This window comes from Hemiscyllium ocellatum, chromosome 3 (assembly GCF_020745735.1).
Source record: "Hemiscyllium ocellatum isolate sHemOce1 chromosome 3, sHemOce1.pat.X.cur, whole genome shotgun sequence".
In the NCBI taxonomy this organism is placed as follows: domain Eukaryota; kingdom Metazoa; phylum Chordata; class Chondrichthyes; order Orectolobiformes; family Hemiscylliidae; genus Hemiscyllium; species Hemiscyllium ocellatum.
The window spans coordinates 23136320-23150260 of record NC_083403.1 but is presented as its reverse complement, the minus strand read 5'-3'; the positions used below and the strand labels follow the sequence as shown (position 1 = coordinate 23150260).

The following is a 13941-nucleotide window of genomic DNA, read 5'->3' as shown; positions in this document are numbered from 1 at the left end:
CTTCCCTCTCGCTGTGTCTACTCCAGTACTGATAGGGTTACTCAAGACAAGAAGCTGCCCCCCTCTCTCTCACTCTCCCCTCTCGCTGTGTCTACTCCAGTACTGATAAGGTTACTCAGACAAGAAGCTGCCCCCCTCTCTCCTGTGTCGATTCCAGTACTGATAGGGTTACTCAGACAAGAAACTGCCCTCCTCCCTCTCTCTGCTACTGCTCTCGACTGAAGAGTGTTTGCTGTAAAATGGCGGACGGAGAGCTGAATGTGGACAGTCTGATAGCTCGGCTCCTGGAGGGTGAGTCGAAGAATCAGTTGGAAAACGGCCTTTTGATTTTAAAATCGTTAATGTTCTCTGGAACAGCCTTAGATAACGTTTATTTGATTTGTGTGGGATCCGAGTTTTTTGCATTTGGAGGGGCGGCTGGAAGAAATATTTATTCCCGAGATTAAAACAAACGCCTTTTTGTAAAAAAAAGATTCTCTCGTGCTTTTTTTTGGGGGGGGGATTTGAAATGGTAGTTGTTTTTGAAACGGAAAACCTTTATACGATTTCGTTATTAAATTCGGAGGGATAGGTTTCGTTTTACCTGTGAAGTGCGGCCTGATCGGGCTCCGGAGCCTCGGTGTTGTGCTGTTGACAGGTTGGGCGGGCGGTGAGGGAGCCCGGGAACTCGGTTTAACCGGCGACAATTTCAAATGGTACCCAACCGCCTGCGTCTCGTGAGGCTGGAAATGGAGTTAGATTTTTTTTTTAAAAAACTGAAAAAAATTATAGTATCCAAAGTATTGTATCTAACGAAGTGAGTGTATTTTTTTCGAGTAAATGTTGTCTTTTTATAAAACAAGTTTATTTCCATTTAGGAATTTCTATTCAGATTACGGGCGTGTGCAATCATTTTAAATATTTTGGTTTACAAGTTTGAAGGCCTTATAATTCTTTTTCAAAAGCTTGTGTGTTTGAGTTAGTCAGTCCCGGCGCGGTTTCTATTTGCTGCACGTCGACTGGTGAATGTTTAATTGTCGTATCTGTCTTTTGTGAGGGAAACTTTTTGCCTTTTGATCCTCCATGTATTCTTGGGGTGTGTCGTTTACTCTCTCATAATATATGGTAAGGAAAGCCGTGGTAGTGGATCTCCTCAATCCATTCCTTACAAGGAGCCTTTCTCTGGCTCTTGCCTGATGTCAACTATCTGAAAATATTTAATGTGTTACACTGGGTGTGTTTTCCCCTCCCAGCAGCAACTGGATTACATTCCCCTTTAGATTTTATTCCAAAGGGAAAAGGCTGTTCTTTATTTCAGCGTCGTTCCATCTCCTGAACATAACGGACACAGCAAACAAATCCACTTCAGATGGGGGTGTAGTGACCTTTACTGATGGCTGAAGAAGCCAGTCTTTGAGAGACAAGTTCTGCCACAAGTGCCACATATGTGAGATGTTCAAGGAAGCCACTGTGCTTCATTGTCGGCTGTTGTTTTTCGTGTTGGTGGCTGTTGCCAAGCTGCTGTAGCCACTGGTCATCGTGGTGGTGCACTCCAGACCACGCAGTGTCGCCATTTTGCTCAGAATTTGATGAAATAACGCAAAACCTTGGCATCCTGAAAATAATTTGCATTTTTTCTTTACTGTTTCTGTGGAAAAAGTGAAATAAATGATCATATTTTTCTTGGGTGTTGAAAAAAATCAAGTAAGACATCACAACGATGTAATCCTCATTAGTGAATCTGTCTGTGTATTACCTGAAGATTCTGTATGTTGATTTATTAAAACCTTGGGTTTCACTGCATTGTGAGCAATATAAAGGTTAATAGATTATATGATGTAGGTTGGATGCACAATGTAAGGGACTACTTTAATGCTATGTTTACAGCATTTGGGAATAATTGATGAAATGCTATCCTCTTTCTAAAAAGGAAAAGTAATCTTTAGTTCTCAAAGTGACAAGATTGAATGACAACATTCCATTTTTGGTGGTGTATCGTCATTGGGGAATTATAAAATGAAGAGTGGGGGCTTCAGATGGCCTGTGAACATACTAACAACTATGTGGAGGTCTTGATTGAAATAATTCTCAAATTGCACAGATACCCAATTTTCTGGCCTGCTTGAATTTGTAGTCCCTTTGTCTTTGGAGATATTCTGTGACTGTACTTTGTTTTTCAGTCCCAGGATAGAATTTTGTAACAGTATATATATTTTTTAAAACACAGCTGGTATACTTTTCCTTGCTGACTATTTTTTACTCCTTCATGTAAGACATTAATATCATGTTAGAATATAGTTCCTTAGAACCAGATTGCATTCTAATATCTTGCTAAGCATTCTTTTTTGTGTGTTTCCAGCAATAGGTAGAAACTAAATGTTCTTTTCAATTCCAGGATGCTAAGGCCAATTCTGATGACTTTACAAATGACATTAATAAACTAAGCACTGACTGCAGACTGAACCTAGGGCCTTCTTAGTACTGTAACTCTGACTCATCTCACTTAATTCACCAACTGAAGTTATGAAAGTCATTAATGCTGTTTTTATAAAATTATGCTCGTGTTGAAATACTTCGTACACTTGGAGTGTGTCATGGCTAGTAGTTTAATGTGATAGTAGTTACCACAAATCGTTGTCCATGGCTGAACACGATATTGTCTAGCCATACCAAAACTCTACAGTAGTGACATTGTTCCACCAACAAAGCAGTTGTGGTGAATGGGTAATGCAAACTGAGAAATATATTTCTAGAAAGGCCTAAAGGGAAGCAGCTGCTGTTCAAGACAGATGCTCTGCAGTTTGTTTAAAACCATTCAAAACTAGCTTTAATGACAAATTCAGTAAAAAAATTTTACTGTAGTTTCTGCCACGTACTTTTGTTTTTAGTGTAAACCTCTGCAGTTATAGTCTTGAACAAAGTGCGCCAATTAGAGTAGAATAACATCAACATTTGTCATACAATGGTGTGTTTACAATTACAAATGGAAAATTATACCCCAAAAGTTGATTTTCTTTTTTTAAACAAACAGCTTTGTCCACATTCAGCTCATCTTTTGGTCAGTTAACCTGATGGTTGCAATAATGATTTATTGTCTCTGCTGCTGGACCTCATGATTTAAGAAAAAAATTGTTACGTTCCTTTATCCAGCTGTAAACTGGAAGCTTTCAACGGAAAAGTTCTGATATATTTGAATTTAGATAGCCATCTTTTATTTGTAAGATCAATTAGAACACAACAGCATAGGAGCTAGCCATTCAGCTCACCATGTCTGTGCCAACCATGATGCCATTCTAAACTAATCCTATTTTCCTGCCTACGGTCCAGATCCCTTTATCCCTGTCTGTTTGTGTATCTGTCTAAATGCCTCTTAAATGTTGTTGTCATACCTGTTTTGCTACATCCCCAACAATGTGTTCCAAGCACCATTAGATTGCACTTCTTTGAAGGTTAAATTAAAATATTTTAAAGACAAGTTAATGTAGGAAATGGGCCAAAGGGAAGAATTGTATCTCTTCCAAGGGAGCAATTTCTCAGTAAGGAATTGAAGTGTCAGGCTAATTGTGTAGATTTGGGCCAAGTCAATTGGAGAACTTAAAACTGATCTCCAAGAACAAGTGAGTGGCACCAGTTGATCCAAGCAGAAACTGGAATGTTGTAGGAGTTGAGTGAAAATTCCTTTTACTGGTTGCTATTTATGTACAAGAATGTGCCATCTTGGCAAATGGATTAACTTGACTTAGTCTGGACAATTGATATCTAGTTTTCCATCATTGACCTAACTTTCCAGTATCCATGAAAGGTTATGCCATTTACGCAGTGATGTGGATATCTTGATCCTATTATCCAAATGCTATGGGGAAGTAATGGTATTATGCGGCAGATGCTTAATCCGGAGACCCAGGTAATGTTCTGGTGACCTAGGTTCAAGTCCTGCCATGGCAGCTACTAGAATTTGAATTCAATAAAAACCTGAAACCACAGTCAATTGTCAGATAAACCCACCTGGTTCCCTAATGCCCTTTAGGGAAGAAAACTGTCATTCTTTTCTGGTCTAGCTTAGTTAAGATACCAGAACCACTGCAATGTTATATCTCAAATGCTGGGTAATTAAGAATGGGCAATAAATACTAGCTGAACAAGTGACACCCACATCCTGTGAATAACTAAGAAAAAAATGTGGCAACTGTCCCTATTTGTAGCAGCTGTGAAAACATAATGACAGTTTATCATAGGACTGGTGATATTTGAGTATTATTGGCAGCATAAATAAGATTTGTTTTCAATATATAGGAGGATATCATCGCTATTTCCTACCCTGATATGCTCTCAGTTGGGTCAAAGGCAGGTAGTGTGCTCATGGACTTCTGCCAATTCAATTCTAATAAAGGATTTGTTTAGGAATCCATTCTGTTTGCATTTCCCATGGAACAGTGCATCTAAGCTCTAAAATACCGTCACAAACCCAAAAAGTAAATAATTTCACATAACTAAAAGGAACTCATGAGAAAGCCACTTACATTCAGGCCACTTACATATGACACTAACGTCATTGACAGTCAGAACTAAATAACCAGTAAAGTGATTTAATGGACCTGATTTTGATCAGCCTGAGCAGCATCACCATTATTCATGGAGAATATAACCAACAATATCTTGGCAATGAAAATTTAACCTGTACGTTTCAGATCTCCACAGGTTGTTGATTGATTTTTTTGCTAGGTTTTGCTGTAAACCTCATGAAAACAATAGCTTATAATTTTCACATTTTTATTTACATATTGTCACTCCTCTTAAGCAGCACTGTGTACGTACCTGTGCCACATGAACTACAGAGGTTGGAGATGGTGGCTCACCATCACCTTATAAGGGCAATTAATCATTTGGCCTATTAAATTTGCAAGAGCACTACATACTGGCCTCTCCAATGAATTTACATCCTAAAGATGCTTTTTTTAAAAAGCCACTATGCCCACCACAGAGTTCAGTCTATAAACTTGTTGCAAATGTAGTTTTCAAACATGTAATAGTAGTAATAATAATCTCTCCCAGAAAACAAACAATCTGTGAGGAGTTTGTAAGGAGGTGTGGTCAAATTACCATGCTACTGAACATCTCTTGAAAAGGTGATAAGCCGTGAATGTGATTTCATCACTCGTCTGTGCTGAGTTTCACTGATCTATGGCAGAGAAGAATGTGATGGGTTATGATTATTCAGAGACGCCAAAGGCTAGGTTATGTTTCCACCTCCTGATTACTACCTACTCTGGCTAGAAACTGAAAGTAGGTTTTGGGATTGGCTGTGACGCCTTCAGTTTCTAGATTAGAGGGGTGCTGGAAAAGCACAGCAGTTCAGACAGCATCAGAGGAGCAGGAATCAGTGGATAGACTACTCAGTTGGCATTTGGGTGAGGTACCAGAGTATTTCTGGCATCTCTAGGACTAACGCTTTCAGCTAGATAGCACTATTTTAGAATAGGACATGCTGGAAGGAAAGAATTACTCAAGTTCTCCAGCTTCCATGTCCTCCTCCACAGGAAAGAAAAAATGTTTCCTGTGGATTAGGACATGGAATCTAGGGAACTTGAGTAATTAAATAGTGATATCTTGAAAAGAGTTCATACCATAGATAGTGATGGAGGTCTTAAAGTGCAAAAAGGTAGGTAAATCCTCAGGACCTAATCAGGTATTTCCCAGATCTGTGTTGGAAGTGAAGGAAGAGATTGTTGGGCCCCTTGTGGAGGTATTTGTATCGTTAGTAATTTTTGAGAAGATTTGTAGCTGAGGTTAATGATAACTGTGTAAGTTAACTCGCTAAGCATGAAGGTTTGTTTTCAGACGTTTTGTCACCATACTAGGTGACATCATTAGTGAGAGTCTCCGGTGAAATATTGGTTGTATGTCCTACATCCTATATTTATAGGTTTTGGTTTCTTAAAGTGGGTGATGTCATTTCTGATTTTTTTTTTCAAGGGAGGGTAGACAGGATCTAAATTAATGTGTTTATTGATGGAATTCTGATCAGAACACCATGCCTCTAAGAACTCGCATGCATGTCCTTGTTTCACCTGTTCTAGGATGTGTTGAACACCAACTCGCCACCAAACATCATGACCCACTATCACTAGTTTCTATACATACAAACAAAGAAGAACACCACTTTGACTGGGACAACACACGCTTCCTAGGACAGGCGGAACAAAGATATGCATGAGAATTCTTAGAGGCATGGCATTCTAACCAGAACTCCATCAGTAAACATATCAATTTAGATCCTATCTATCTTCCCTTGGGGAAAACAAAAACCAGAAATGGCATCACCCTTCTTAAGAAGCCAAGATCTATAAATACAGAGGTGGGATATACCACCAGCGCTTCACTGGACACTCTCAATGATGATGATATCTAGTATGGCGACGAGCTGACTGAAAACAAACCTTCAAGCTCAGCAACTTAACTTGTATCGTGGACAGCCATGGGTGAGGTTCAGAAAGCTGGAGGTTGGCTAATGTGGTGCCATTATTTAGGAAAGACTAATAAAAAGCCATAAAAGTATAGACTGGTGAGACATGCGTCCATGACAGATAAGTTGTTGGACAGGAATTGTATGCATTTGGAAAGGCAAGGTCTGATTAGGAATAGTCAGCATGGCTTTGTGTGTGGGAAATCATGTGCACTAACATGATTGAATTTTGTGAAGACAAAGACGATTAATGGCAGAACGGTTTCGCATGGTAGGCTGGTTAGTAAAGTTAGATCAGTTGAGACCTGGGAGAGCTAGCCAATTGGATACAAAATTGACTTGAAGATAGGACACGGAGGGTACTGGTAGAGGATTCTTTATTGGACTGGAGGCCTGTGACCGGTGGTATGCAACAAAGATCAGTGCTGGATCCACTGTTTTTCATCATTTATATAAATGATTTGGATGTGCATATAGGAGGCATGGTTAGTAAGTTTGCCAAAATTGTTGGCGTAGTAGTCAGTGAAGAACGTTATCTAAGCACAACAGGACCTTTGATCAGGTGGACCAATGGGCTGAGAAGTGGCAAATGGAGTTTAATTTAGAGAAATGCGAGATGTACTTTGGTAAGGCAAACCAGGGCAGGTCTTATACAATTAATGGTAGGGCCTGGGCAGTATTGCTGAACAGCGATCAATGGGTGGAGGCATGCGCTTCCTTAAAAGTGGAGTCGCAGGTGTACAAGATGATGAAGGCATTTGGCACACTTGCCTGAATTGGTCAGAACATTGAGTATGGGAGTTGGGGTATCATGTTGCAGCTGCTCAGAACATTGGTGAGGCTACTTTTGGAAGAATGCAAAGAATTCTGGTTGAAGTTCTGTTGAAAGGCTGTTGTTAAACCTGAGAGGTGCACAAAAGATTTACAAGGATATTGCTGTGATTGGAGGGTTTGAGTAATTGGGAAAGATAGATGAGGCATTTTTTTCTGGAGCGTCGGAGACTGAGAGGTGACCTTAGAGGTTTATAAAATCACGTGTGCATGATTAAAGTGAATAGCCAAGGTCTTTTTCCCACAGTAGGGATTGTAAAACTAGAGGGCATAGGTTTAAGGTGAGAAGCGGGGAAAGATTTAAAAATTTTATGGAACGAGCTGCCAGAGGAAGTGGTGGAAGTAAATACAATTACAACGTTTAAGAGGCATCTGGATGAAGAGGAAGGCTTGAAAGGAATATAAGCCAAATGCTGACAGGTAAGACTAGTTCAGATTGGGATAACTGGTCGCTGCAGACAAATTGGAGCAAAGGGTCCATGCTGTATGGGTCTATAAACCATTAAATTGCCCAAACGTATGTTGCAAAATGTAGCAGCAGGATGTTTACTGTGCAGTTTTTTTCTTGTTAAAGCAGAGAATATTCAGAGGAGGTTTAACAGCAATTGAAATTCATTAATTATTTTGATATGAGGGGAAAAAGTGTTTTTAAGGGGGGGATAGTCAGGGGGTCAGTTTATGGAAGAAGATGCTGAGACAAAATTAGACAGCTTTTTTTGTTCTAGAAGCTGGTTCAGGTGTGATTTGTGACTGATAACCTCACTGATCCCTGTTAGATGTATGCTGACCCTTTGATAATCCTTTTTTTCTCTTCCAAGTGTTCACTAACTCTTTGTTTTAGTTTCCACTGATAATCCCCACAGTTGATGTCTGTAGAGCTCATGTTTATAGATCTGTAGTTAGGGCTTTTGTGGTGCCGTAGTATTGTCCATGGCCCTGGTTCAAGTCCAACATGCTCCAGAGGTGTGTAATGTATTTGAACAAGTTGATTAGAAAATATCTAGGTCTGTAGTTCCTTGATTTCTCCCACCCTTGTTTCTTAAATAATCTGATAATGTTTCAGTCTTCCAATCCAAAGACATGGTTCTGAAATTCTGGACCTTTGTGAGTTGTGCATACGTACTTTCCTGCATCTAAACATCTTTTATCTTGTTCTGTTACTTTCTTCAACATTTCTCCTTTTGGCTTCTTTGTAGGTTGCACTGCACAGCTGATTGTGTATTTTGTTCTGTTATCTTGTTTTTGTCACATGCCCTTCTTGGCAAATCTTGCATTGTACGGACCTGTTAAAAATGTAACAGTCCATTGGATTTTTACTTTTCCCTACACGTGTGTTAACTTTTTTTTTAGCCTGACGCTGTCACCTCTCACTTGCTAACCATGGTTACGTGACAACAAAAGAAGAAACTAAACAGTGTTTTAAAAAAAGGTAAACATCAATATGTTTAGTGCCTGTTGAAGTTTGAACATCCCAAAATGTTTTATAATCAATTAAATAGCTCTAACGTCAAGGCACTCCTTGTACAGCACAGCAGTGTTAGATTAGATTGTGTCTGTTCTCTGGTGTGAAATGAGAACTTGTAACCTACTGAATTGGGTCAAGACTTGCATCAGGATTATGGACAGGGTTTTACATAGTACCACATCCATAAAACATAGACCATTACAGCGCAGTACAGGCCTTTCAGCCCTCTATGTTGCGCCGACCTGTGGAACCAATCTGAAGGCCATCTAATTTACATATTCCATTCTCGTCTATATGCCTATCCAATAACCATTTAAATGCCGATAATGTTGGCAAGCCTACTACTGTTGACAGGCAGTGCATTCCATGCCCTTTCTACTCTGAGTAAAGAAACTACCTCTGACATCTATCCTATGCCTATCACCACTCAATTTAAAGCTATGTTCCTTCATGCTAGCCATCACCATCTGAGGAAAAAGGTTGTCACTGTCCAACCTATCTACCCCTCTGATTATCTTATACGTCTCAATCTTCTTCTGACAAAAACAGCTTCAAGTTCCTCAGCCTTTCTTTGTAAGACCTTTCCTTCATACAAGGCAACATCCTAGTAAATCTCCTCTGAACCCTTTCCAAAGCTTCTACATCCTTCTTATAGTGCAGTGACCAGAACTGTATGCAATATTCCAAATGTGGCCACACCAGAGTTTTGTACAGCTGTAGCATGATTTCATGCTTCCGAAACTCAACTCGATCCCTCTACCAATGAAAGCTAACACACACCGTATGCCTCCTTAACAATCCTATCAACCTGGGTGGCAACTTCCAAGGATCTATGTACTTGGACATCAAGATTTCTCTCTTCATCTACCCTATCAAGAATCTTACCATTAGTCCAGTACTTTGGATTCTTATTTCTCCTTCCAAAGTGAATCACCTCACACCTTTCCACATTAAACTCCATTTGCCACCTCTCAGCTGTAACCTACAACATCTTTCATCACTATCCACAACTCTACCGACCTTAGTGTCATCTGCAAATTTACTAACCCATCCTTCTATGCACTCATCTAGATCATTTATAAAAATGACAAACAACAATGGAACCAAAACAGACCCTTGCAGTATCTTGCTAGTAACTGAACTCTAGGATGAATACTTCCCATCAACCACCACCTTCTGTCTTTCAGCTAGCCAAGTTCTGACCCAACAGTTAAATCACCCTCAATCCCATGCCTCCATATTTTGTGCAATAGCCTACCATGGAGAAGCTTATCAAACGCCTTACTGAAATCCATACACAGCACATCAACTAGTTTACTGTCATCCACATCCACTGTTTGGTCACCTTCCTAAAGAAGGTTTGAGAGGCATGACCTATCCTTAACAAAATTGTGTTGACTATCCCTAATCAACTTCTTCCTCTCTAGATTGTTATAAATCCTATCTCTTATAACCCTTTCCAATACTTTACCCACAACCAAAGTAAGGCTCAGAGGTTGATAATTTTCAGGATTGTCCCTGCTTCCCATCTAGAACAAGGGAACAACATTTGCCATCTTTCAGTCTTCTGGCAGTATTCCTGTAGACAATGATGGAAATTCAAAGCCAAAGGATCAGCAATCTCCTCCCTGACTTCCTAAAGAATCCTTGGATAAATCACATCTAGCCTAGGGAACTTATCTATTTTTGCACTTTCCAGAATTGCTAACACCACCTCCTTATGCACCTCAATCCCATCTAGTCTAGTAGCCTGTATCTCCGTATTCTCCTCACCCATATTGTCTTTTTCTAGTGTAAGTACTGATGAAAAGTGTTCATTTAGCACTTCCCGTATCTCCTCTGACTCCACGCACAACTTCCCACTACTATGCTTAATTGGCCCTAATCTTAGTTTAGTCATTCTTTTTTTCCTGATATAACCATAGCAAGCCTTAGTGTTTTCCTTGATCCTATCCGCCAATGACTCCTCATCTCTCCTCCTGGCTCTTCTTAGCTCCCACTTTAGGTCTTTCCTGGCTAATGTGTAACTCTCAAGCAGTTTAACTGAGCTATCACATCTCATCCTAACATAATCTTCCTCCTCCCTCTTGTCAAGAGATACAACTTCCTTAGTAAAACATGGCTCCTGCTTGTGACACTTCCTCCCTGCCTGACTGGTACATGCTTATCAAGGACCTACAGTAGCTGGTCTTTGAATAAGCTCTACATTTCAATTGTGCCCATCCCCTGCAGTTTCCATCCCCATCCAAAGCATCCTAAATCTTGCCTAATTCCATTGTAATTGCCTTTCCCCCAGCAATAACTCTTGCCCTGCTGTATGTACCTATCCCTTTGCATCACTAAAATAAACATAACTGAATTGTGGTCACTATTACCAAAGTGCTCACCTACCTCCAAATGTAATACCTCGCCTGTTTCATTACCCAGTACCAAATCTAATGTGGCCTCGTCCCTTGTTGATCTGTCTATATATTGCACACAATGGACAAAAACTGATTCATCTAAAGTACTTGAACTACAGTATTCCCGGTCAATATTTGGAGGAAGGTTTAGGGGAGATATCAGCCGTAGCTTCTTTACACAGAGTGATGAGTGCATGGAACGCATTGCCAGCTGTGGTAGTAGAGCCAGATACATTAGGAACATTTAAGCAAGTCTTGGATCGGCACATGGATGGTACTATGAAGGGTATGTAGGTTAGTTTGATCTTAGAGTAGGATAAAAGGTCGGCACAACATCGAGGACTAAAGGGACTGTACTGTTCTGTGTAAACTCTGCAGGTCTGGCAGCACAGAGTCATACAGCATGGAAACAGACCCTTTGATCTGACCAGTCCACACCGAACATAATCCCAAACTAAATTAGTCTGACCTGTCTGCTCCTGGCCCATATCCCTCCAAACCTTCCCTACTCGTGTATCCATCTAAATCTCTTTTTAAGCATCATAATTGTACCTATTTGCAGCACTTCCTCAGGAAGTTCAATGTGCCTGCGAACCATCCTCTATATTTTGAAAAAAAATTGCTCATGTCTTTAAATCTCTCTTCTCTCACCTTAAAAATGTGTTCCCTAAACTGAAATTCACCATCTTAGGATGAATGGTAGTTGTCTTTTCTCTATCTATCCCCCTCATTATTTTATAAATTTCTTTTAAGTCATCCTAAGCTCCAGTGGGGAAAAAAAAAATCCCAGCCTGTCCAAACTTTCTTTGCAACTCGAATTTCCATGCCCAGAAACATCCGAGTAAATTTCTTCTGAATCCTGTCCAGCTTGATAACATCCTTCCTATAACTGGGTGACCAAATCTGGAAACAGTATTCCAGAAGAGGCCTAATCAATGTCCTGTACAACCTCAACATAACACCCCAACTCCTATACTCAAAGGACTGAGCAATGTTGAAAGGAAACAGAGTCAATGTTTCAGGTAGGGTGATCTTTTGGGGGAGATTTGATCGGAAAGTGAAACAATGTATGAACTGGGCCAAATAGCTCATTTCTGTGCATATGGCTAGTCGTCATAGTATGATGTTGTTTTATGAATTGTCTTTGAACGCTTCATTGTAAGAGGTGCAATGTAAGTACATGTTGTACCTTCCTTTGCTGTCTTTGGATCAAAACCCAATACATTAGTGCAAAAGATAAGACTGAAGCATTTGCAGTATTGTTCAGTCAAAAGTGTCAAGTGAATGATCTATGTTGGCTTCTTCACCGGTCTCCAGCATCTCCGATGCCAATCTTCAGCCAATTCGATTCACTCCACAAGTTATCAAGAAGCAGCTGAAGACATTGAATACTGCAAAAGCAACATTCCAGGAATAATTCTGAAGATTGTTCTCCAGAAGTTGCCACGTACCTCACTAGTCCACGTTAGAGTGGTGCCGGAAAAGCACGACAGGCCAGGCAGCATCCGAGGAGCAGGAAAATTGATGTTTCGGGCAAAAGCCCTTTGTCAGGCTTTTGTCCGAAACGTCGATTTACCTGCTCCTCGGATGCTGCCTGGCCTGTTGTGCTTTTCCGGCACCACTCTAATGTGGACTCTGATTTCCAGCATTTGCAGTCCTCACATGTACCTCACTAGACTGTTCTAGTATGACTATAACAATGGCATCTACCTGACAATATGGGAAGCTGCTGAAATGTCCTGTGGACACAATGCAGGATAACTCCATCCAGACAAATGACTGCCCCATCTTGATCATCAGAGAAGTGATGGAAAATGTCATCAGTGCTGGTCATCAAACAGTATCTGATTGGTAATAATTTGTGTTCAGTTTGAGCTCTGCCAGGGGAGCTATTGGCCTAGTGGTGTTATCATTGGACTGTTAATACAAAGACCCAGGTGTGTTCTCTGTACGAATCCCAGATGGTGGAATTTGAGTTCAATAAAAAGAAAGGTCTGAAGTTAAGGGTCAAATGATTAAAATGAACCCTTGTTGATTGTCAGAAAAACTGATCTGGTTCACGGTGTCCTTTTAGGGAAGGAAACTGCCATCCTGGCTACATGTGACTCCAGGCTTACAGCAATGTAGTTGATTCTTAACTGCCGTCTGGGCAATTAGGGATGGCAATAAATGCTGGCCGAGCCAGTGAATGAATTTTAAAATAAGGGCCACTTAACTCCTTATCATATTACTGCCTTGGTTCACACATGGACTGACGGGCTGAATTCCAGAGGTGAGGTGAGAATGGCTGCATTTGATAAAGTGAGGGTAAAGAAGTACCAGGAACTGGAGTCAGTGAGTCAAGAAGAAAATTCTCTGCTGGTTGGAATCCTATCTCCTGCAGAGAAAGATAGTTGAGATTGTTGGTCAGTTATCTCTGTTCCGGGCTATCTCTTTGCTTCTAGTAGATTCTGAAGCACAACTATCTTTAGCTGCTTCATCAATAGCCTTCCATCCATCAGAGGGACAGAGGTAAGGATGTTGACTGCTGATTGCATAATGTTCAACACTATTAGTGACAGTTCAGATAGTGAAGCAATCCATGGCCAAATACAACATAACTTGGACAATATCCAAGTTTGGGCTGGTAATGAGCAAGCAACATTTTGTCATATAAGTTCCAGTTAATGTTCACTTCCAACAATTTTCACTTGACATTCATCATTGATTCCCTCACTATGAACATCCTGGGGGTTGTAATTGCAGAACTGAACTGGACTAGCCATGTAAATATATAGGTGACAAGAGCAGGTCAGAAGATC

At 40.4% G+C, this 13941-nt stretch overlaps 1 protein-coding gene across 1 annotated transcript in view; it reads left to right on the top strand.

The window, feature by feature from the left end:
• The window catches only part of ppp1cb (protein phosphatase 1, catalytic subunit, beta isozyme), a 108316-nt gene continuing 94375 nt past the window's right edge, over positions 1–13941 (top strand). Inside the window, exon 1 of the mRNA XM_060849115.1 lies at positions 1–291. Coding sequence (XP_060705098.1) covers positions 240–291 — 52 coding nt within the window. The 5' untranslated portion in view covers positions 1–239. The remainder of the gene's footprint in view (positions 292–13941) is intronic.